The following is a 25777-nucleotide window of genomic DNA, read 5'->3' on the forward strand; positions in this document are numbered from 1 at the left end:
ATAATCCAATCAGTAACTATATTAAACAATAACCCATACATTACACAATCCTGCCGTACCCCAGATTTTATTTCAAACCATTTCAGTGTTGTGTGTTGTGCAATAATATTTACTTCTCTTATAGAGTTCTTTTGATTATTCACACATATTTGTTGGGAATTCCTAACTTTTAATAATTCACCATATCTTTATGTCAATGCTGTCAAATGTTTTTGCAAAATCTATAAAATTTAGGTATAATGGGCTTCTAAATTCTGGTTTGTTCAGTGAGGTTCTTTAAAGTAAAAATTCGATGCACAGTACTTGAAGCTGTTCTAAAACCAACTTGTTCATGACTTGAGATTTTCTGTACTTCATTTTTAATACTATTTATGAATGTTCTACACAAAATTTTAACAATTACTGAGAGTAGGCTAATTCCCTACTCTTGCATTTAGTGCGATCACTTTTCTTAAAGATTATAATTATCATTGATAACTACGAATGATCCTTGAAGATCACATTGGTAGTGCTAAGTTGCAAAGTAAAATTGAAAACAAACAAAAAAAATGTGGTTTTGCTGTATCAAATATTTCTTTTATTGTTTTTAATATCTTAAACTTGTATTTATAATAAATATATTTTCATACCAGTAGGCCCTGATAACATTTGATGCCTGTGAAATTTTTGATTTGTTTGCAGACTTAGTTTTATAATTAACTTATGAATGTTCATATTTTAGGCAATCCACAAAATTTTTCCTTAATTTTTATGATTATTTATAGATGTGTTCTAAAGATGGATCATCACTGTCCTTGGTAAGTGTGTGATGTTAATTTAAAAAAAATAATAACTTATTGAGAAATCAATTAGAGAATGCCTTGTTTTGTGATTTGAAAGTACAGTAATTCCTCAATTATTCAGTGAGAGAGCATGCAATTTCCAGTAATATAATTAACAGGTTTGGATAACTGAAGCTACAGTTACATGGTCCTGTACTAGAAGTTAGTGGACACACTTGCTCATTCAACAGTTGGTGAATTGAAAGTTCATTCATTTTGAAGGGGATGATTGATTGATTACTCTACAACTTTAACAAGTTATCTCAAGATTATGTATAGATATATTTGCAATTGGAAGTTATGTTATAAGTTATAAGTTCTATTCTCTTCTCTCTCACACACATACACATTCAGTATATAGATTAAAATTAACATGTCTATTCATTGGTGTAATAAAAACACTAATCCTAATCCAAAGCATTAGTCCAACTCATCTAGTCTCTTTCATGCTGTGGATAAGATAAAGCAGGTTGGCTGCTGCCAGCCATATGAGGTTTACCTTGCTTAAGCTATTAACTTCAATTTAAAATTTTTTCATTATGAAAAAATTCTAGAACAATAGGAAATAGAAACCTCTCTATAAATAATGGAATAATTATAATTTAGATGTACTATTAAGTCAGAGGGAAGAGGATCTAAAGAAGTTGGAATACTTTGACTTTGCTTAGATCACATTACTGATTTACATCAGTATACTTGTAAGTCATAAACCTGCTCTAATGAAAATACAATTTATTCAGGTACAAAGAAAACCACCACTCATCATGACGTTTGCTCAATAGAGTGCCATTCTCTGGTTTACCTGCCACTTTTATAAATGGATAACAGGTTCGAGACATTTCTCCACCAATGCAGGAGTTTCTCAAGACTGTTTTATTACCTATATTCATTTCCTACATATTTGACCTACTCTCAGTTTTCAGCATTACCACACACATTTTTTAAATAGTTCAGCTTGTTTCTCACATGGTGAGCCTTGACAGAATAATGCATCCATAAGAGTTTATACAAGGTTGATGTTAATCATTTACTCATTCTGATTGCATGTTTGTCCAGTGCAGTCCCAATCATAGAATCACCATATCCTATTTCATCTGTTCCTGCTTTCTTGAGCATTTCTTATTTTCCTGCTATTTGCCAAGTTCTTTTTAGTTTCTTCAGCTCCTATGTAGTATTGTGCTACACTCTTTTCATATCACCTCTTTCTTTCATATATTGCTGTTAGCATCTGCATTTAGATTAGATAACAGTTATGAAGGTTAGTCATTGCTATGGTTATCTTCAATTGCTGGGGCACTGCTGATTACTGAGTTTATTTCAGGTGCAAACTTGACTTACCTGTCTGTTTGCTTACTTAGGAAAAGGATTAAAACCAAGTTTATAAAATTGCTTGGTATCTTTAACGTATAGCATACCCAAGGTAAAAAACTTTCTACATGTGTGTAAGCTAAACCGGTTTTTAAATAGGGAATCTGAGTGCATAATATGTAGGGGGACACTGTCAAGGCTATACTTGAATTCATGGGCACTCTCTGTGTGGATTTTATGTACACAAGTCCCTTGCATCACCTGCATACTCCTGCACCAGCTATACCATGAAAGATAATCAAACAAAATGTTAGTGTTACTGCAGATGTTAAACCCACAAAAGACTGTAAACCACTACAGAAATCTACCAAAATAACACAAATTTCATCCATTACAGATAAGAGGAACGTGTGCTTTTGTCAAATCAGACATTTTTTCAGATGACCATACACCCTCTTTGACTACTATGTTTAAAAGTTGATTTTATACAGTTAATTACCAAGATTGTGACATCATTTTCCTAGGAGAATTTAATGTTTATAATACAAATACAAAATTCCTTCCCCCTACCTTCACAAATCAATCCAGAATGAAATATAAATCATTTACTATCACTCATGATCTAATGCACAGTTAGCCTGCTAACCAGAATACCACAGTCCTCGATATTTTTTCCAACATGATGGACCTGTTCTTAACCAGTTCTCCCTCCAAATCCTTTGTAGATGTTTGTCCTCCTCTTGACAATGCTGATCATAATCTTCTCATTTTCCCACAGATCAATCTTCTCTAGCCAGTCTCATCTTCATACCTTATGATGCAACTATGCTAAGTGGGATAAGCTTTATCATGTTGGAGGCTTAATGGATTTTTTGGGATAATGGGATAAGCTTTAAGATTTCTCTACTTCTTTTCCATAGTCAGACTGCTGTTTTTGCACTCTTGATTCAAACATTTGCTTTAACCAAAATCATCTTTACTGGAACGAGACCCACAGGAAGATCCCATGGGTCTTTCTTTGGATCTCATTACCACATCCATGGATCTGGTAATGAGACTTAACATCTGAATGAACACTTTACACCAGATTTAGCTTATGATAGAGACTGATAGCAGCATTAGATCTAATGGTCCATTAAGCTAAAGAGGAAAAGAGAATGCATACATCATTCCACTGCAATACCCTGGCCTCTATCCGAGCCTTGGTTCTCTTAAAGATGCTCTAAACAGTTCACAATAAAAATATAGCACGTTCAAGTACAATTAATACTACAACCTGAAACAAATGGAAGAAAATTATCCGAAAATAAATAGAATCAAAAATAAGAATTCTGGTGATGATTCAAAATGTTACAGAAGCAGTCCTAGACAGCTCTTTAGAGACCAAAAAAAAAAAAAATGAGGCAACTAAGCAGTGACAAAAGCTGCTTTAGAAAATATCCAGGAGAAATGCAGTGATTACAGTTTTTCATTACTCTGGGAGGGAAATGCAATTGGAGACCTATGTTGTAGGTAGTGCCTTTTGGATTCTGCCCTCTGAATCTTAAATAGTATTATCATTACATGACACCTCCAGGGAGTCCAAGACTCATCGAGGGAGGGCACCTATTCTACAACTCTGTCTCCACCAACTACAGCTACGTTCATCATCAATGCCATCTACCGCCAACCACCACCACCACTAGTATTTTCACAGACAATCGCAAACATCCATGCCCACAGCGGGATTCGAACACGGAGCTTTTTGTTGGAGAGCGGATACGCTAACCACTCAGCCAACCAGGCTGTCCATATGAAAATGTGAACTTTTTTTAATAGTCAAAATGCACAATATTATAAGGCATGGTTTACAGGACAAATCCTAAAGATTAGTGTAGACGTCTTCAAATCTATATAAAATTTATTTAGAGATTAAAGAGAATAATCGCATGTAAAACGTATCCAAGCAAGATTTATGCAATTCTACTCTTTTTTTTTAACTAATCCTTCCCCATGAAAGGTGAGGGAGGGGCGTTGTAACATATCAGTACTGTCATTGGGATAGATGAGGGATAAACTGAAGACGTTGCTGTAGAGGCTAATCTTATCAAACATTGATTTATTTATTGAAATTTTTATCATATTAACTTAAATGTTAATGTTAACTTCCTTTCAGGGTCAACAACTGCGTATCATTCACAAATTATAAATTCTTCATCCTGTTTTTGGGTTATGCTTTGCTGTACTGCCTGTTCATTTCTGCAACTTCATTACAGTACTTTATAAAATTTTGGACGGTAAGTATGCACTCTTATAGTCCGAGATTGTAAACTTGATTGTATTTTTTTTTAATCCTTTAAACTTAGATTATAGAAACAAAATCGCACACTGTCAGTGAGTATAGATATAATTAAAAATATGATTTTGTGATTCACACAAGTGTTGGACAATGCCTAACAACCTTTTGAACATCACAGATTGTCCCTCTTTTACATGTGGTGAGGACCCTATCTCTTCCACATATTTTCATAAGTATTCATGAATGTAAATCTGTGCGTGTTCACAGGGCCTGATTGTCTGTTCTGAGGGATGAAAAGCCCAAGTTTCCGGTGAAAAACTCTACCCCCGTATGAAACCGGCTAACTCGCCTCACATCATGGATGGAAATCGAACCCAGGTCTTAGGTCTTTCTAACCAAAGGGCTTCATCTATACTGACTAAGCTACAGAGGGGCTCAATCTTTATATTAAAGATCTCACTTCACCTTTCAGTTTAATACCTAATTTCTCTTTTCAGGGAATTCACTGCTAGCCTTCTCATCTTCCAGAAACTTAATTTCCACAAGTTCCAAACCTACAGTTTGAGGATACTGTTTTTGCATTTGGAGCATGAAAGCATTCCTAAAAATTCTTGATATCCAGACAATTTCTTAATTGAAGCAGTTGTCCCTCTTTTACAGGTACAATTCAGTTTCTCTCTTTTTTGGCTTTATCCCTTCTCTTTAAATACTTCTGTCACTGTTAATGAACAAAATTAGTGTTTGCTGTATTTTCTCTGTAGGCCTGTAAAAACAAAAGTAGCTGCTGATCAGACATCCATTCATATTCTGGCTAAAATCTCTTTGTCCACTTAAATTTCATCTACCTATGGAATAGCATTCTCACATAGTATTCTCAAACGACTACATCCTCCAGCTGTTCCAAAAAAAGAAAAATTCTTGCTCAATTTTCTTATCCTCTCACCCACACACTCACAGCACTAACTTGCTTCAGGTTCTGCAACTTCTTGTTTGAGATTAATATGTGGATTACTATTTCATATATATTAATGGCAGCTTTTGCAGCTAGATTCATGATGTGAATTACTGTATATTTACTTTTGTCAATATAAGAATCCCCAAAGATCAGTAATGAATGTTGTAAGGATTTCAAACTATTATTTTAAATTAAACTTGATTGCTGAATTCATATTCAAATTTATTTCCATAAACAATGGAAATGATACGAAATGAAAAGATGATGTAGAATTTTCAGTGTGCAGTGAATAAAAAATACTACATTTTTATAGATGTTGACAGGGCTAATTAAAGTGCTTGACAGTAACCCTCCCCTACTATGTGAAGTTCTTATGAAATCCTTTGCTTGTGGTATGTTCTTGAATGGGCTGAAAAGTTGTAATTATTTTAACTGAATGTGTGATACTCTTGAAAGTATTCATTCACAGTAATCCCAGGAAAGGGAGTACTGGGATTACTGTGAATCTGTGATTACTCTCCCTCTTTCCTCCTCACCAGTCAATATATAGCCAAACCTTGCACAAACTTTCTTTGGCTCTACATATTTTGCTATGTTAAGTTAAAGATCGGTACTATCAACGTAAGAAGCCTGAATGGCAAAGAAATGGAGCTAGCTGAGGAATTAGATAAGTACCAGATCGACATAATAGGGGTGACTGAAACAAAAAAGACCAAAACTGGTGAGATCTTTCTGAGCAATAAATACAAAATGTTATATTCAGGCAATGACAATCAAGGAAAAGAAGGAGTAGCCATAGTATTCAACACAAAATACGAGGCTAATCTTCTTGAATGGCAGTCAGTCTCAAGTAGAGTAATGTGGGCAAATATGAGAATGGGGAACTGGACAATGAGACTTATTTGTGCCTACGGTCCCACAGAAGGTTCTACTAAGGTAGAAGTGGAGGAATTTTTTGAGGCTTTAGAAAAAGCAACTGACACAATGAAAAAGGAAAAGTTGGTCCTTGTTGGGGATCTAAATAGTAGAGTAGGAAATGATTGTGAGACATACAAAAATATTTTGGGAAAATTTGGAGAAAAGAGCAAAGCTAATAATAATGGCAAATATCTGTTGGATTTCTGCTCAGGACATGGACTGGTTATTACTAACACCATGTTCCAACATAAAAATGTGCACAAATTCACATGGAGAGAAGAGGCTAGGAATAAGAAAAGTCTCATTGACTATGTTATTGTTGATAGTGATGTTTTCTCCCTGGTGCAGGACTCCAGAGTGTACAGAGGATTTGAAATTGGAAGTGATCACTATTTAGTCTTGAGCAGGATAAAATTGAATTTCATATTGAAAAGAATAACATGTAAGAAAGTTTTAAAGCGAATAAAAGTTGAGCAGCTCTCAGATGTGAACTGTAGACTAAAATACAGAAATATTATTGAAAAGAAAATGAAAGAGTTTGAGAACAGGAATCAAACCTTGGAGATTCAGTGGCAAACTCTGAAGGAAACATTGATTGAGTCTGCCAGAGAGGCATGTGGTGAGGTTGTGTGCAAGGATAAAAAAATCAGAACTCCCTGGTGGACACAGGAAGTTAAAGAGGCAGTGAAGGAAAAGAAGAAAGCATATCAAAAGTTCCTGGCAAATAAGTCGGCTTTTACTCTTACAGAATACAGAGACAAATGTAAGAAAGCTAAACAGTGTGTAAAACTAGCTAAACAAAAGTCATGGGAGGACTTTGGCAAGAATATAGAAAATAAATATCAAGAAGGTGGCAAAATATTCTGGAGGTTGTTGAAGAAGCTTAGGAATGGAGGAAAGAGTGCTGTAAAAGGAATTAGAGATGATAAAGGTGAAATGAAAACAGGAGAAAAAGATATCCTTGAAGTGTGGAGTAATTACTTTGAAAAACTGCTAAATGAAACAAGCAGTGATGACAGCACAGTGATAAAAAACACTGACCAGGCATGCAGTCAGGAATACATATCCATACTTGAAGTAGAAAAAGCCATCAAAGGCTTGAAATGTGGAAAGGCAGCAGGAGTAGATGATATTCGACCAGAAATGCTGAAGTATGGTGGTATAAGAGTCTTACAGTGGCTGCACTGCATAGTTCAGAAAGCCTGGACAGAGGGAAAAATCCCCGATGATTGGAGTAGAGCTCTCATAGTACCCATATATAAAAAGGGAAATAAAACTGAATGTGAGAATTACAGAGGTATTTCCCTACTGAGTGTTCCTGACAAGATCTATGCAAGTATACTTGAGAAACGGTTGAGAAGAATTGTGGAAGAAAAGCTTGGTGAAGAACAAGCTGGATTCAGGCCAAATAGAGGCTGTCAGGATCAGATCTTCACTTTACGACAAATAGTCGAGAAAGCATGGGAATATAACAAAGATCTGTATTTAAGTTTTGTCGATTTGGAAAAGGCATATGACAAGGTGCCAAGAGAGAAGCTATTCAATACGCTGCAGTTATATGGTGTCAATGGGGCATTATATCAAGCAATACTTAGTCTTTATTTGAGTTGTGAGTCAGCAGTTAGAATTGAAGGAAGTACAGGAAGATGGTTTAATGTTAAATCTGGTGTGAGACAAGGATGTACATTATCCCCTCTGTTATTCATTATCTATATGGATCACATTATGAAGGAATGTGGTATTAAACCTGATATCAAAGTTGGAGATGTTAATGTCAGCTCTTTGCTTTATGCAGATGATGTTATACTTCTAAATAAATCCACTACAAGTCTGCAAGATTCTCTGACTAAATTGAATAGCTGTTGTAATAGATATGGTATGAAGGTCAGCAATAAAAAGACAAAGACAATGAAAATTGGCAGAATCATTGAAAATGTCAACTGTGTTGTGAATGGAGAACCTGTGGAACAAGTAAAACATTTCAGCTACTTAGGCACAATTTTTACTGAAGATGGTAAACTAAATATAGAAATAGACAACAGAATCAGCAAAGCTGGTATCGTGGGAAGTCAATTGAATAAATTCATATGGAATAAGAAAGAAATTAGTCGGAACACTAAATTAGCTATATACAAGACTGTGTTCAAACCAATTTTAACTTATGGATCTGAGAGCTGGGTCAGAAGTAAAACACTTGACCAAAGACTAGAGACCGCAGATATGAGAGTCCTGAGAAAGATTAGAGGCGTGAACAGATGGCATCAATGGCAATATCATATTAAAAATGAGGATATTAGGAAAGAACTTGACATTGTCAGCATCCAGGAATGTGTTAGCAGAGCTAATCTCAGATGGTATGGTCACTTAAATAGAATGGGAGAGGAAAGATTAGCAAAACAAGTGTTCTCTGCCAGGTTGGCAGGAAAACGACCCAGAGGAAGACCAAGATATAGGTGGATTGATACGGTACAAAGTGCCTTAGACGATAGAAATATAAGATCTGATAATGTTGGAGTCTTGACAAGTAACAGACTGATTTGGAGGAAAATTGTAGATAGGAAGTTAGTAATGATGTAATTTTTTCATGTAGTACTGTCATATCCTGTACACCCCTTGAGGGTACATGGCAGGAATTTGATGATGATGATGATGATGACTCAGAGTTAACAGTAAATATGGGGGGGGGGGGGAGGGATCTGTTCATGTCAGTTTACAGAAATAAAGTAGATTCAGCGATACTCTAACATTCAAATTCAAGTAGAATCCACTTCCTTTAAAGATATATTTATTTATTTCATTATTTTATTTATTTTATTTTTTTCAATTAAGTAGCCAGTGCGCTTGCTGATACATGCAATTCAGATGAATTTGTTAATGCTGAAAATACATGGGCATCTCTTTTCTTTCATACGCTATTTTCTGATTTTCTATCTTGTGATCCACTGAATGTAAATTCAGTGGGTTTTGGTATATAGAGTCATAGAGGTGCACTTGGGGGGGAGACCTTCCCCTCAAAAAAAAAAAAAAAAGGGAAAAAACACTAGAAAATTTTCCAAAAAATCTTTTCTTAATTAAAATTCATTTTTTTATTTATGTTGTGTCATGTCTTCTATTTCTATACTACTTATGAATTAGTGGTCACATAAGGTGGGAATACACTATAGCTCTCGGGAATCGCAGCCACTGTGAATGCAAGATGAACAAAGTGGTGCTCAGGTGGCTACTTCCTTTGCCTGAGCTGGGCCAGAGGAGATCATGAGTTAAAAAAAAAAAAAAAAAAAAAGATTAAATCCTGAGTGCACCACTGTATAGTCATCAGTTGCTTGCTGTTATTTTGTGGCCATGAACACACATGGATTCTACAGGGGGGGGGCAGGAAAAATTCAGCTACTGGAACAAATCCTGAAACACGCTCCAACTCAACATCACAAGAGTTCAAGATTGGTACTATCAACATAAGAAGCCTGAATGGCAAAGAAGTGGAGCTAGCTGAGGAATTGGATAAATACCAGATCAACATAATAGGAGAGGCTGAAACAAAAAAGACAAAATCTGGTGAGATTTTTCTGAGCAATAAATGCAAAATGTTATATTCGAGCAATGACAATCAGCTATAGTATTGAACACAAAACATGAGGCTAATCTCACACACACACGTACACACGTATATACAAAGACCAGATAATATTACATTTCAAACAGTATGTCAATGCAGCAATGATTTGATCAACTGCTGTTCTACTGGCCAGGCAATCTCAAGTAGAATGATGTGGGCAAATATCAGAATGGGGGAAACTGGACAGTGAGACTTATTTGTGCCTACAGTCCCACAGAATGTCCTATTAAGATAGAGGATCAATTTTTTTGAGGCTTTACTACTGACACAATGAAAAAGTTGGTTAAGTATAGTTTCTGGGAAATTCCCATGCTACTCCTCTTAAACACTATTAATATAATTAACGGCTATTTTAGCCTGTTTTTGTTTAACAGTGTCCCTTATATTTATTACATTGGCTAACATAACTCAAAAAGGGGTATATATATATTTTAGGGCATTATGGGCAAGTATAGAAGGCAATTATGGCAGAATAAAAAATGTGAAAAAATTTTGTACATTCCTTGTTTTTGGTTTAAAGATGCCTTCTAAATCCAAGCTCTTGCTGAAAGGTTGTATGTAAACAAGGGGGGGGGGGAGAGGGAAAGAACATGGGGATATGCTTGAGACACGGGAAATAAGTTTGGAAACCCGGATTACTATTAATAATATATATATATATATATATATATATATATATATATTATTTTGTTGTGGGGAGAGGGAGGGAAAACAAAGGGGAAGGGTATCTTTATGTGGAAACTGGGGCAAGGGTTTACGGGGTGTGGACCGTTTCGGTCATCATCTGACCAACGTCGGAACTTGTGGGAATGACTGTAGGGCAATGTCAAGGCTGCAAGTTGCATCTGCCAAATTTGGGCATTTGTTGTCGCTAAATGGCCGGAGGCGTGGTTTAAATTGTAAGTTTTGGAACGTCCAACATTCGGAAATTAGGTAGGGGCAGTGGACGTTGATAGAATTTCCATCGCATTTTATGGCAATAGTTTCGGATATTCTAATCATTGTTTCGTTTTCTTGTTTGTCAATGATTATGTCTTTGTCAATTTGGGGGATGTGTTTTAGTTCAAGGGCGTGAGCTGCAATTTCTGTCTTCCCCGTATTCTGTGCTATGTTTTTTTTTTTGATGTTGCGATGTTTTTTTGTGTTCAGATATTCTGGAATGGGAATATTGCAATCCCTGAAGTGCTCTTGTAGCCTAGTCCATAACGACCTAATTGTAGAGCCCATGTAGGTGACGTCACAGTCTTTTTGACAAGGAAATTTGTAGACTATGTTGTGGTGTTCGAATATTTCTTTGTGAGTGAGAGATTTAGTAGGTTTTAGGAGAGTTGCTAATTTTTGATTTGTGGTGAATACTAGCTTATAGTCCGTGTTTTCTCCCTGGTGCAGGACTCCAGAGTGTACAGAGGATTTGAAATTGGAACTGATCACCATTTAGTCTTGAACACGATAAAATTGAATTTCATATTGAAAAAGAAGAGCATGTAAGAAAGTTTTAAAGCAAATAAAAGTTGAGCAGCTCTCAGATGTGAACTGTAGACTAAAATACACAAACATTATTGAAGAAAAGAATGAAAGCATTTGAACACAGGGAAACTAAATCTTGGAGATTCAGTGGCAAGCCCTGAAGAAAACATTGATTCCACCAGAAAGTCATGTGGTGAGGTTGTCTGCAAGGATAGAAAAATCTGATCTCCTTGGTTATTTCTACCTTAGGTCTCAACTCCATAAGTTAAAATTGGTTTGAACACTGTCTTATATGCAGCTAATTTAGTGTTTTGATTAATTTCTCTCTTATTCCATATAGATTTAGTAAGTTCTCCTTGCCAAAAGGAGAACTGACAACCACAGTATACCTGGAATGGGGGAGCTTGTTAGGAAGAGGTCAAGTATGTTGGCAAATTGGAAGTGGTTTTCCAAATTAATTTTATGGTTATTGTTTAAAATTTCGCATAATAAGTTATTTTATAACTTATGATACTCGGTTTTACAATGGTCTTAAGTCAGAATAATACATAAGATATAATGTAAAGTTGATATAAAGTATATATGAAAAATTTAGTTATAATGTATAATATATGTATGAATTTCATACTACCTGTAAAACAATCATGCTCAACACAAAGGAAAAGAATTATTCTTTGTCAAAGTAATGAGTCAGCAGAAAAGTGGTGCCTAGATTAGTAAAGAACAAAAGGAAAGCCTTGAAGGGAAAAGTCGTCAACACTTGTGAAGGTAAAAAAATCATCAATAACAAAGACTTCGGTAAAAGCACGTGAAAGTGACATCAACACACCTTAAGATAAGCGTGAAAAATGCAGAAATAAAGACAAAGAAAGAAAAGGATATTTAATCAACTTGGTGAGTAGGAAATGGAGTTGAGAAGTTACAGAAGTTGCCGTGCTCTCAGCAACTGTGGCTGGGAACTGAAGGAAGGGTCTTGCAGATGAAGTCCAGATCTCCCAGTAATTTTCATGATAGAAAGGCTTCCAGTCATCGACTACATAGAAAAAGAAAAGTAAGGACATCACTTATGATTCGCATCGAGCCGCTATTAAGGATGAAATGTTGTGCCGCGACATCCTAGTAAGAACAAGAAATGTCCTAATCAAGACAGAAGAATGAAGTATCCTAATGGAACTTTTGCTGAATACAACACTGTTTGTGAAGAAAGATCTGTGAGTAGCTGTGATAAGTTGATACGCTTGTGCTATGGATATACGCAACTATGAGAAGGTATGCATTAAGTTATATTAATTGTGTATAATACTGTATTGTATGATAGTGTATAGTATTGTGTTGTATAATCATGTATGATAATCAAGATTTAGATAGGCTAGGGAAGTGTAGTAAAAATTTGTTGTTTCAAATGTACATGCATTTCTTAGTTAGAATAAATTACTTGTAAACAATACTCTTGTGCTACGGATATATGCAACTATGAGAAGGTATGCATTAAGTTACATTAATTGTGTATAATACTATATTGTATAATAGTATATGATAATCAAGATTTAGATAGGCGAGGGAAGTGTAGCCATAAAAATTTGTTGTTTCAAATGTACATGCATTTCTTAGTTAGAATAAATAACTTGTAAACAACACGCTGATCTGATACTTGTCAATGCACTATCTCCAAAAAAATTACAAACCTGTGTGCCGGTAGGAAATTGCCATGACTAGCCTATGTTTTGAGTAAGATAATGAGAAATTTCTGTTAAAAATTATGAGCCCTTGCATTGCATTATTCCACATTTCAGTCCCTCATTCTCGGAAGTACAATCTGGCTAGTGCAGTCGAAAAACAAATTTTGCCAGACTGAAGAGTGTAAGGGACTGAATAAGTAAGTCATAGACATGGGGCTGGCAGCAATCGGAATTAAAGCCAGCCATACGTATGATAAAGATTAAGGCAAGGCAGAAAAGATGGGAATGTCAATTCATCGCAAGCGATTTTAAAATAAGAACATAAAGGAAAAACTAGCTCTATGTAGTACATATATTACAGTTATAAAAATAAAACTATTACACAAAATTTTACTATTGGACCCATACAGGACTCCATATAAGGACATTAGTTGTGCTTCTGTTACAATTTGAATTGGTTTTCAGTGCTTCGTTACTTGTCGCAGTTATAATTGTGCTCTATAGTGCTGGCTAGAAAACCAGTGAAATATTAATAAGTTTACTGAATTATACTTTTTTTCCTCTTTTCATGTTTGTAGTGTAAAGCAGTATTATGAATTTCAACAACAACTAGGCCTTTCCATATGTGCTCTATTATTGAATTTGGCTAATTTTTATTTGGAATGCTTGTAAGAAAGAATCTTAATTCTTGACCCTAAACTTTCTCTTTGGCTTTGCTGCATATATGACATTGTTATTTGGAGTGTCACTCCTTTCCCTTTCTGTGTAAAATTAATAATTTGCATCCTCAAATCAGTTTTACTCTAGAGAAAGAATCATCAGAAGGAATATCGTTTACAATGTACACATAAAACACGAACTTGATGTATTGCTTTCGGCTTCTGTATTGTTAACCAAGCATTGCTATAATATTCCAGTTTTGTTTACATGCCATCCGTCTCAAAAACACAACATTATAAATTCCTTGGTATTAAGAGCATGCAAAATTTGCTCTGTAAAAGTATCTTCTACAGGAATTGGAAGCTAGTGGCCCTATTAAACAGTTATAACCCAAGAATTAAACATAAAAAATCATTCCCCCTCAACATCACCGAGGGAAGACTTCTGCAGAACACTTACTAATGTTACAGAAAATTACTAATGTTGCTAACATTAGTAATTTTCTGAACATGCAGCAAGTATTTTGAAGAAATTCAAACTCAAATGGCAAATTTGCCATTTGGCTCCACGGTCACTAAATACATTCTTAAGCCACTTGAACAATAGCTCTCTTCCTTTTTTTTTTTTTACCTTACACACAAAGACCAGTACATAAAGATTCATACCACTATCCAACACAACTAGGAGTCATCAGCATCCCTCAACCATTGAGCTCTAACAATTTGCTCTGATGAACAAGTGCTAAAGAATGAATATCAAATTATTAGCCATATATTTATAAAGAATGGCTACAAGAGAAAAATAGTTCACAACAATGCCACGAAAGGCTTAAAAAAAAAAAAATATCATAGTCATACCATACGTTAGGAGAATATCAGAAAAAATAGAACTATATAAATACAATATTAAGGCAACATTCAAACCTCTTGCAAAATTAAAAAAAAATATACTTAGCTCATCAAAAGATCCCCTTTCTTCCCTTTTTACAAAATCCATTGCAACTGCAACTTAACGTATATTACGGGAAACAGTATGCACAATTCCAATAAGAAAAGATGAAACACAAACCCCCACATTAAATACCTTGACTTTGATAAAACAGGTCTTTCCAACATGCACTCTAAACTTGTGACAGAATTAATTAAAAGGTGTCAAGTCCCTTCACTTCACCAAAACTTGGTTTGAAAGAAAATTCAAGGAGACTTGGGAGATGCCAATTCATTATCATCACCCTGCTATCAGACTGGAAACAGGTGAACCTTGATTCATCACTCCAGAGTATTGTTTTCCATTAGTCAATTGTCCATTTCACACGCTTTTTGCACCAGGCGGACGAGCCTCCTTGTTCAGATTGTGTGGCGCTGCTCTTCCATGGAAACCCAGTAAATTGAGTTATTTTTATAGTATTATTGCTCAAGGTGTAAGTGGCGCTCTGAAACTCATCACGGATGGTCTGTGGATTGTAGCTGGTTTTGGTGTGCCACCTGTTTTAACACCATCCTGTCACTGTCAGTCATTTTAGGTGACAGCCCTGGGTGTTTTCCTGCACCAGTGATGCCAGAGCATTTCCCTTTGTTGGTCACATCGACAACCGTTGATTTTGGATACTCCAGTTCAGCAGCAATGGCACGTATTGACATGCCACCAATGTGACAGCCCATGATGACACCTCTCTCGAAGTTACAGAGTTCACGGTGTCTTGCCATATCACCTGTATTCAACATCTATCATGAAATAATGAAATACTGCTTCCTACTATCTGTGTACAGGTTTTTATGTTATTAACAAACTTGTAATGTTCCATAACTTCAAATATCAGGGGTGCCTGGACAATTATTGTGTGTGTGTGTGTGTGTGTGTGTGTGTGTGTGTGTGTGTGTGTGTGTGTGTGTGTGTGTGTGTGTGTGTTCCTACTTGATATTAAATTTGGCAGTGTTTTTGGAAACTTTCTATTATAGAATACTTAGACAACTTAAAACTTTGTTTAGGGTTGCTTAAGGGTCAAAGCTGTATAACTGAGAGGAGACCTCCACATAGCCTTTAAAGGAATGCGGAGAACCGACCAGGGCTTCTGACCTAATGTCCAATCCTCACCTTCTCGTGGTGCACCCTGTTGGGTATCTACCTGGATACTGAACGAATGAGGATGGGTTGGCAATTTGGGATTTAGCCGACCAAATTGTATTCTTATTGGTTAAACCAAAATAAAAAATGATGGTACAACATGACAAAATTTCATGCCGGCTGGGGTGTTGCCCGGTTAAACAAGGCCGCCGTTGTTTTCGCCAGCGAACCAGGGCGATCAGCGAAAAGTCAGCTACTGGAACAAATTTTACAAACCCCAATTTAACATCACCAAAGTTAAAGATCGGTACTATCAACATAAGAAGCCTGAATGGCAAAGAAATGGAGCTAGCTGAGGAATTAGATAAGTACCAGATCGACATAATAGGAGTGACTGAAACAAAAAAGACAAAAACTGGTGAGATCTTTCTAAGCAATAAATACAAAATGTTATATTCAGGCAATGACAATCAAGGAAAAGGAGTAGCAGCCATAGTATTCAACACAAAATACGAGGCTAATCTTCTTGAATGGCAGTCAGTCTCAAGTAGAGTGATGTGGGCAAATATCAGAATAGAGGAACGGGACAATGAGACTTATTTGTGCCTATGATCCCACAGAAGGTTCTACTAAGGTAGAAGTGGAGGAATTTTTTGAGGCATTAGAGAAAGCAACTGACACAATGAAAAAGGAAACGTTGGTCCTTGTTGGGGATCTAAATAGCAGAATAAGAAATGATTGTAAGACATACAAAAATATTTTGGGAAAATTTGGAGAAAAGAGCAAAGCTAATAATAATGGAAAATACCTGTTGAATTTCTGATCAGGACGTGGACTAGTTATTACTAACACCATGTTCCAACATAAAAATGTGCACAAATTCACATGGAGAGAAGAGGCAAGGAATAAGAAAAGTCTCATTGACTAGGTTATTGTTGATAGTGTTATTTTCTCCCTGGTGCAGGACACTAGAGTGTACAGAGGATTTGAAATTGGAAGTGATCACTATTTAGTCTTGAGCAGGATAAAATTGAATTTCACATTGAAAAGAATAACATGTAAGAAAGTTTTAAAGTTGAGCAGCTCTCAGATGTGAACTGTAGACTAACATACATAAAGATTATTGAAGAAAAAATGAAAGAGTTTGAGAACAGAAACCAAACCTTGGAGATTCAGTGGGAACCCTTGAAGAAAACCCTGATTGATTCAGCCAGAGAGGCATGTGGTGAGGTTGCCTGCAAGGATAGAAAAATCAGAACTCCATGGTGGACACAGGAAGTTAAAGAGGTGGTGAATGAAAATAAGAAAGCATATCAAAAGTTCCTGGCAAATAAATCAGCTTGTGCTCTTAGAAAATACATAGACAAATGTAAGAAAGCTAAACACTGTGTAAAACTTGCAAAACAAAAGTCATGGGAGGACTTTGGCAAGAATATAGAAAACACATATCAAGAAGGTGGAAAGATATTCTGGAGGTTGTTTAAGCTCAGAAATGGAGGAAAGAATGCTGTAAAAGGAGTTATAGATGATAAAGGTGACATGAAAACGGGGGAAAAAGATATCCTTGAAGTATGGAGTAATTACTTTGAAAAACTGCTAAATGAAACAAGCAGTGATGACAGCGCAGTGGTAAAAAACACTGACCAGGAATGCAGTCAGGAATACATATCCATACTTGAAGTAGAAAAAGCCATCAAAGGCTTGAAATGTGGAAAGGCAGCAGGAGTAGATGATATTCGACCAGAAATGCTGAAGTATGGTGGTATAAGAGTCTTACAGTGGCTGCACTGCATGGTTAAGAAAGCCTGGACAGAGGGATGAATTCCCGATGATTGGAGTAGAGCTCTCATTGTACCCATATATAAAAAGGGAAATAAAACTGAATGTGAGAATTATAGAGGTATTTCCCTACTGAGTGTTCCTGGCAAGATCTATGCAAGTATACTTGAGAAACGGTTGAGAAGAATTGTGGAAGAAAAGCTCGGTGAAGAACCAGCTGGATTCAGGCCAAATAGAGGCTGTCAGGATCTGATTTTCACTTTACGACAAATAGTCGAGAAAGCATGGGAATATAACAGAGATCTGTATTTTAAGTTTTGTCGATTTGGAAAAGGCATATGACAAGGTGCCAAGAGAGAAGCTATTCAATACGCTACAGTTATATGGTGTTAATGGGGCATTATATCATGCAACGTAGTCTTTATTTGAGTTGTAAGTCAGCAGTTAGAATTGAAGGAAGTACAGGAAGATGGTTTAATGTTAAATCTGGTGTGAGACAAGGATGTACATTATCCCCTCTGTTATTCATTATCTATATGAATCACATTATGAAGGAAAGTGGTATTAAACATGATATCAAAATTGGAGATGTAAATGGCAGCTCTTTGCTTTATGCAGATGATGTTATACTTCTAAATAAATCCGCTACAAGTCTGCAAGATTCTCTGACTAAATTGAATAGCTGTTGTAATAGATATGGCATGAAGGTCAGCAATAAAAAGACAAAAACAATGAAAATAGGCAGAATCATTGAAAATGTCAACTGTGTTGTGAATGGAGAACCTGTGGAACAAGTGAAACATTTCAGCTACTTAGGCACGATTTTTAGTGAAGATGGTAAATTAAATATAGAAATAGACAACAGAATCAGCAAAGCTGGTATGGTAGGAAGTCAATTGAATAAATTCATATGGAATAAGAGAGAAATTAGTCGGAACACTAAATTAGCTGTATACAAGACGGTGTTCAAACCAGTTTTAACTTATGGATCTGAGAGCTGGGTCAGAAGTAAAACACTTGACTAAAGACTAGAGACCGCAGATATGAGAGTCCTGAGAAAGATTATAGGCATGAACAGATGGCATCAATGGCAATATCATATTAAAAACGAGGATATTATGAAAGAACTTGACGTTGTCAACATCCAAGAATGCATTAGTAAAGCTAATCTCAGGTGGTATGGTCACTTAAACAGAATTGGCGAAGAAAGATTAGCAAAACAAGTGTTCTCTGCCAGGTTGGCAGTTAAACGACCCAGAGGAAGACCAAGATATAGGTGGATTGATACGGTACAAATTGCCTTAGATGATAGAAATATAAGATCTGATAATGTTGGAGTCTTGACAAGTAACAGACTGATTTGGAGGAAAATTGTAGATAGGAAGTTAGTAATGATGTAATTTTTTTCATGTAGTACTATCATATCCTGTACACCCCTTGAGGGTACATGGCAGGAATTTGATGATGAAACTTTGTTTATGTTCAGATGCAGAAGTTTTTAAAAACAATGCAATGCCTTATTTTAATATAAATATGGAATATTTATATTAAAAGCAATAAATATTTAATATAAATATGCAATATTTATATTAAAAAACAATGCAATGCCTTCATTAAACTGTAATCTTTAAGTGCAGTTTAAAAATGGAGTAGAGAGAGCATTGAGTGACTGAAGCAATATCAGTCTTTGTCTCTTCATTCCTTCTACCATGCATGATGAAAGGAAAGAAGGGATGGAGTGATATATGACAAATGACCAGACTTTTTTAATCCTTAGTCCATGTCTATGCTTGCTGCATACACATCATAAAGGATTAAACAGGAATGGCAAGTGACGGGCAAGCAGAATTTGCCAGAGAGTGTTGGCAGTGCTAAAAGAATGAATGAATGCAAGATACAATGAATACACTGTCACTGAAGGTATATTAATAATATAATTAATCCCTTGTTGATTGAAGTAGAATAGTTGTGAAAACATGTTGATCATTAACAGTTTAATTGACAATTGTGTTGCCATATTCAAGCTAATTAAATTTTATTGCAGGATGATCTTCAAGGCACTAGTAAATTCCACATCTTATTTTTATTCTTTGTTTCTGTAATGTTTGCTGTGAGTTTGGTGTCATTGTTTGGATATCATTGCTATTTGGTGTCTGTCAACAGATCAACTCTAGGTAAGTGCCAAATGTCATTTACTGTTTAAAAATACATGATATATACAAAGTTTAGAAAATAACGAATCAGTTCTTGTTTTCATTCGTAATGATTGAGTGGTTAAAGCCTTTGCCTTATCACAGAAAATTGTGGTTTAAAAAAAAATACTTATGTGGATATTGAATCAAAATGTTTTCGGTATGTCATTAATCACCCCTATATTGTGGAATTTGTTAATGATAGACAGTGTTGTTGATGATTTCCATCCAGTGTGAGTCCACTGTTCTTCTTATTCTAAATTTAATGTAACTTAAAGTTCCCTGTTTAGAGTAGGGACTGTAGATTACACAGTCCAACACAATTTTTGCTGACTTTTATATGAGACTTGTTTTTTACTAATTTGGCTGCGCTGATTTCAAATATCAAATCCATTTTTCTCTATCACGTCAGGTTTTTCCTCTATGGCATTTTCTTTTTGCTAATTTGTAAGTTTTTGATAGTTTTAAGGAGGCAGTACTATTTAGAGGATCAAAAAAATCTATTTTTTAATATTATTTTCTGAAAGTATGTACTTTTAAAAATCTGTTCCTAACTTTTTATCAAGAAATTCGAAAAATTCCCAAAGATATAGCCTATTATTCAAAGCGGTGCGCAGATCAGAATCAGAGCGCTCACCACTCTCGCTTGTTAGTAAATGAATAAATGCGTAAGAACCTGCAATGAGTAGTAGACATGATGTATTTTCTTCACTGCCGACTAACATGCAATTAACAAGACAAAAAAAACCAGAAACTTTATTGAAACGTTATAAGCCCTCATCGTACTTTCACGATCGATTAACGATTGACTGATTTTCATCGTTCTTTGTCCGCTATGACGCATATAGCATTCACTTGTTTTAGGCAGTTGTCATCGCCTACTTTTCACCACCTAAATGTATTAGGTCGGTTATCGGCCTCTCTCGCATTCAAAGCGCCAATACGTGCCGTTGCAGGTTCTTATGCATTTATTCATTTACTAACAAGCGAGAGCTCCGATTCTGATCTGCGCACCGCTTTGAATAATAGGCTATATCTTTGGGAATTTTTCGAATTTCTTGATAAAAAGTTAGGAACAGATTTTTAAAAGTACATACTTTCAGAAAATAATATTAAAAAATCGATTTTTTTGATCCTCTAAATAGTACTGCCTCCTTAAAACTATCAAAAACTTACAAATTAGCAAAAAGAAAATGTCATAGAGGAAAGAAAAACTTGACGTGATAGAGAAAATTGGGTTTGATATTTGAAATCAGCGCACCCAAATTAGTAAAAAACAAGTGTCAGATCATAATCAGCAAAAAAAAAAAATTTTTTTGTTGGCCAGTGTTATCTATATTCCTTGTTTCAATGCAATACAAGTTTAAACCTTTTGTGTGTAGGAGTGTCATATTAAAAAAAATAATTATTGCCCATTACTTGTTTTAATTTTTAAATTGCAGTCATTCTTGTTGTTACAGATGGTAGACATGAAAATCAAGAAGGTTGCTGGAACAAACATAATTTAAGAATTCTTGAGCCATCTTTGTTATAATAAAGATTATAAAGCCATAGATATCATGGATATCTATTTTTTTGTCAGCAGTAATACTTCCAAAAGATTTGGCAAGAATGTAAAGCATTGCAGTCTTGAAATTGGAAAAGCATTCCAAAGGAGTCAAATGTATATCCTTATGTAATTTTTATGCTGAAAAGAGGAAGGGGGGGGATTGTTAAAATAACAATTACCAGACTAGTTAGTGTATGATAAGCTTGTGATGCAAACTCTAGACAGAGCCATTATTTTCTGTATAATCAGCAGTAAAATAATAATTTATTATTATCATCATCAGAGACAAGCAGTGAGTCAAATAATTATAACCAGGATAATGAACAGCCCATGATATACATCCATATCATAGCTTGACTAATTCCTGAATCACAAACCTGAGTGCCTTAGTGCACTATAGTGGCTTGCTTTAATACAGTCACAATTTGGCATCATAGTGACTGTATGAACAAATTGCGCAATTCAGCCCCCAGTGGTCCACATTATGGATAAATAATCTGGTGGGTTGTTTAGATATTGTTTATTAATGTCGATGTTTCAGGGAATAAAACAGACGTCTGAAGGCTAATGACTAATCTAAATTTATATAGCTAACTAAATTACTCGGGCAGTATTTTGCTTTGGTCACCAAGGCATCTTCATAGGCACAAAGAGATATCTGCTGCATGGTCTGTCATCCCAGAACAACTGTAGTGTAGATGGACACATTTTCTGTGTTCTTCCGGACAGGATGTTTTCAGTTTTTTATTTTTGTCTGAAGTATTGAAGCTTGCATGAGTAAGGGATACCGTAGACCCTCCGGATGGTATGGTCCAGACGGTGGAGAGGATCTTTAGGTGAGCAGATAAGAGTAGCTAGTTTTTGATAAGCTGAAGAACATAGCTGTGTTATATTTTCTAATGGTCCTCATTCCTTAGAGACCAGATTGTTACTATTAGGCAGAGAGCTAATAATCCCCCTGGTAACTAGATCATGCTGTCATTGAATTTATTGCAATGGAATTTATTCTTCAGATAATGTTCTTCAATTTTTTGTTAATCATGAATCCAACTCCATTGCAGAACAACATAATTTGACAGTATTTCTGATTAAATAGCAAGTATTCTTGTCCAGTTCTCATATACTCTCAAGGTCATTCAAGTCTCTGCACCAACTGAAAGTCATGCTGATAAAGAAATTGAAGACTTCTATCATGACTCATCTCAGATGTACAACAAAGGAAAACGTCATTTCAAAATTGTCATGGGAAATTTTAATATTAGAATTGGGACTAAAGAATCAGATGAAAGTTCAGTGGGAAATTTTGAATACAGCACAAGAGATAAGAGGAAGAAGACTAATAGAATTGATGGAAAAAGAAAATTACACACCATGGAATTCTTTTTACCCTTGACAACAGGGAAACATCTTTCAGGACCGTTGCATTTATCAGCACCTCAATGTTAGAGGCTGTTGTCATATAATAGCAATAAGGTTCAAATAAATTGACAAAAAAGAAAGAAGGAAAATGTTCAAAGGACCAAAGCAAAACATAGGTTACACAAACTGAACATTAAAAGAAATATACCAACATTAGCTAAACAACATATTTCATCATCATCATCAAATTCCTGACAGGTACCTTCCAGTAGTACAGTACTACTTGAAAAATTTACATCATTACTAACTTCCTATGTACAATTTTCCTCCAAATCAGTCTGTTACTTGTCAAGACTCCAATATTATCAGATCTTATATTTCTATCGTCTAAGGCACTTTCTACCGTACCAATCCATCTATATCTTGGTCTTCCCCTGGGTTGTTTTCCTGCCACAGAACACTTGTTTTGCTAATCTCTCCTTGCCCATTCTGTTTAAGTGACCATACCACCTGAGATCAGCTCTGCTAACCAATTCCTGGATGCTGACAATGGACAATGTAAAGTTCTTTCCTAATATCCTCGTTTTTTATATGATATTGCCATTGATGCCATCTGTTCACGCCTCCAATCTTTCTCAGGACTGTCATATCTGCGGTCTCTAGTCTTTGGTCAAGTGTTTTACTTCTGACCCAGCTCTCAGATCCATAAGTTAAAAACTGGTGGGAACACTGTCTTGTATACAGCAAATTTAGTGTTCCGACTAATTTCTCCCTTATTCCATATGAATTTATTCAATTGACTTACTACCATACCAGCTTTGATGATTCTGTTACCTATTTCCATATCTAATTTACCATCTTCACTAAAAATCATGCTTAAGTAGCTGAAATGTTTTGCTTGTTCCACAGGTTCTCCATTCACAACGCAGTTGACATTTTCAACGATTCTACCTATTTTCATTGTCTTTGTCTTTTTATTGCTGACCTTCATACTATATCTATTACAACAGTTATTCAATTTAGTCAAAGAATCTTGCAAACTTGTAGCGGATTTATTTAGAAGTATAATATCGTCCACATAAAGCAAAGAGCTCACATTAACATCTCCAATTTTGATATCATGTTTAATACCACTTTCCTTCATAATGCAAATATAGATAATAAATAACAGGGGGGATAACGTACATCCTTGTCTCACACCAGAATTAACATTAATCCATCTTCCTGTACTTCCTTCAATTCTACCTGCTGACTTACAACTCAAATAAAGACTAAGAATTGCTTGATATAATGCCCCATCAACACCTTACAACTGTAGCGTATTGAATTGCTTCTCGCTTGGCACCTTGTCATATGCCTTTTCCAGATCGACAAACCTTAAATATAGATCTTAGTTATATTCCCACACTTTCTCAACTATTTGTCGTAAAAGTGAAGATCTGATCCTGACCTCCTCTATTTGGCCTGAATCCACCTTGTTCTTCACAAAGCTTTTCTTCCACAATTCTTCTCAATCGTTTCTCAGGTATACTTGGATAAATCTTGCCAGTAACACTCAGTAGGGAAATACCTCTATAATTCTCACATTCAGTTTTATTTCCCTTTTTATATATGGGTACAATGAGAGCTCTACTCCAATCATTGGGAATTTGCCCCTCTGTCCAAGCCTTTTGAACTATGCAGTGCAGCCACTGTAAGACTTATACCAATATACTTCAGCATTTCTGGTGGAATATCATCTACTCTTGCTGCCTTTCCACATTTCAAGCCTTTGATGGCTTTTTCTACTTCAAGTATGGATATGTATTCCTGACTGTATGCCTGTTGAGTGTTTTTTACCATGGTGCTATCACTGCTCGTTTCATTTAGCAATTTTTCAAAGTAATTACTCCATACTTCAAGGATATCTTTTTCCCCCGTTTTCATGTCACCTTTATCATCTATAACTCCTTTTACAGCACTCTTTCCTCCATTTCTGAGCTTAAACAACCTCCAGAATATCTTTCCACCTTCTTGATATGTGTTTTCTATATTCTTGCCAAAGTCCTCCCATGACTTTTGTTTTGCAAGTTTTACACAGTGTTTAGCTTTCTTACATTTGTCTATGTATTTTCTAAGAGCACAAGCTGATTTATTTGCCAGGAACTTTTGATATGCTTTCTTATTTTCATTCACCACCTCTTTAACTTCCTGTGTCCACCATGGAGTTCTGATTTTTCTATCCTTGCAGGCAACCTCACCACATGCCTCTCTGGCTGAATCAATCAGGGTTTTCTTCAAGGGTTCCCACTGAATCTCCAAGGTTTGGTTTCTGTTCTCAAACTCTTTCATTTTTTCTTCAATAATCTTTGTGTATGTTAGTCTACAGTTCACATCTGAGAGCTGCTCAACTTTAAAACTTTCTTACATGTTATTCTTTTCAATATGAAATTCAATTTTATCTTGCTCAAGACTAAATAGTGATCACTTCCGATTTCAAATCCTCTGTACACTCTGGTGTCCTGCACCAGGGAGAAAACATCACTATCAACAATAACATAGTCAATGTGACTTTTCTTATTCCTTGCCTCTTCTCTCCATGTGAATTTGTGCACATTTGTATGTTGGAACATGGTGTTAGTAATAACCAGTCCATGTCGTGAGTAGAAATCAAACAGGTATTTCCCATTATTATTAGCTTTGCTCTTTTCTCCAAATTTTCCCAAAATATTTTTGTATGTCTGACAATTATTTCCTACTTTGCTATTTAGATCCCCAACAAGGACCAACTTTTCCTTTTTCATTGTCAGTTGCTTTCTCTAAAGCCTAAAAAAATTCCTCCACTTCTACCTTAGTAGAACCTTTTATGGGACCATAGGCACAAATAAGTCTCATTCAATTCCCCATTCTGATATTTGCCCACATCAGTCTACTTGAGACTGCCTGTCATTTAAGAAGATTAGCCTCGTATTTTGTGTTGAATACTATGGCTACTCCTTCTTTTCCTTGATTGTTATTGCCTGAATATAACATTTTGTATTTATTGCTCAGAAAAATCTCACCAGTTTTTGTCTTTTTTTGTTTCAGTCACCCCTATTATGTCGATCTGGTACTTATCTAATTCCTCAGCTAGCTCCATTTCTTTGCCATTCA

The 25777-nt window shown here is 35.5% G+C and overlaps 1 protein-coding gene across 5 annotated transcripts in view; it reads left to right on the plus strand.

The window, feature by feature from the left end:
• LOC150100287 (palmitoyltransferase ZDHHC2) overlaps nt 1-25777 on the plus strand; it is a 353926-nt gene that overhangs the window by 147990 nt on the left and 180159 nt on the right. For all 5 annotated transcript variants that reach the window (XM_090402380.1, XM_090402379.1, XM_090402381.1 and 2 more), the window contains exons 6-8: nt 765-797; nt 4285-4405; nt 19590-19719. In XM_090402380.1, coding sequence (XP_090258506.1) covers nt 765-797; nt 4285-4405; nt 19590-19719 — 284 coding nt within the window. The remainder of the gene's footprint in view (nt 1-764; nt 798-4284; nt 4406-19589; nt 19720-25777) is intronic.

Source organism: Typopeltis vanoorti, chromosome 13 (assembly GCF_054136105.1).
Source record: "Typopeltis vanoorti isolate ZY-2024b chromosome 13, IOZ_Tvanoo_1.0, whole genome shotgun sequence".
Taxonomy (NCBI): domain Eukaryota; kingdom Metazoa; phylum Arthropoda; class Arachnida; order Uropygi; family Thelyphonidae; genus Typopeltis; species Typopeltis vanoorti.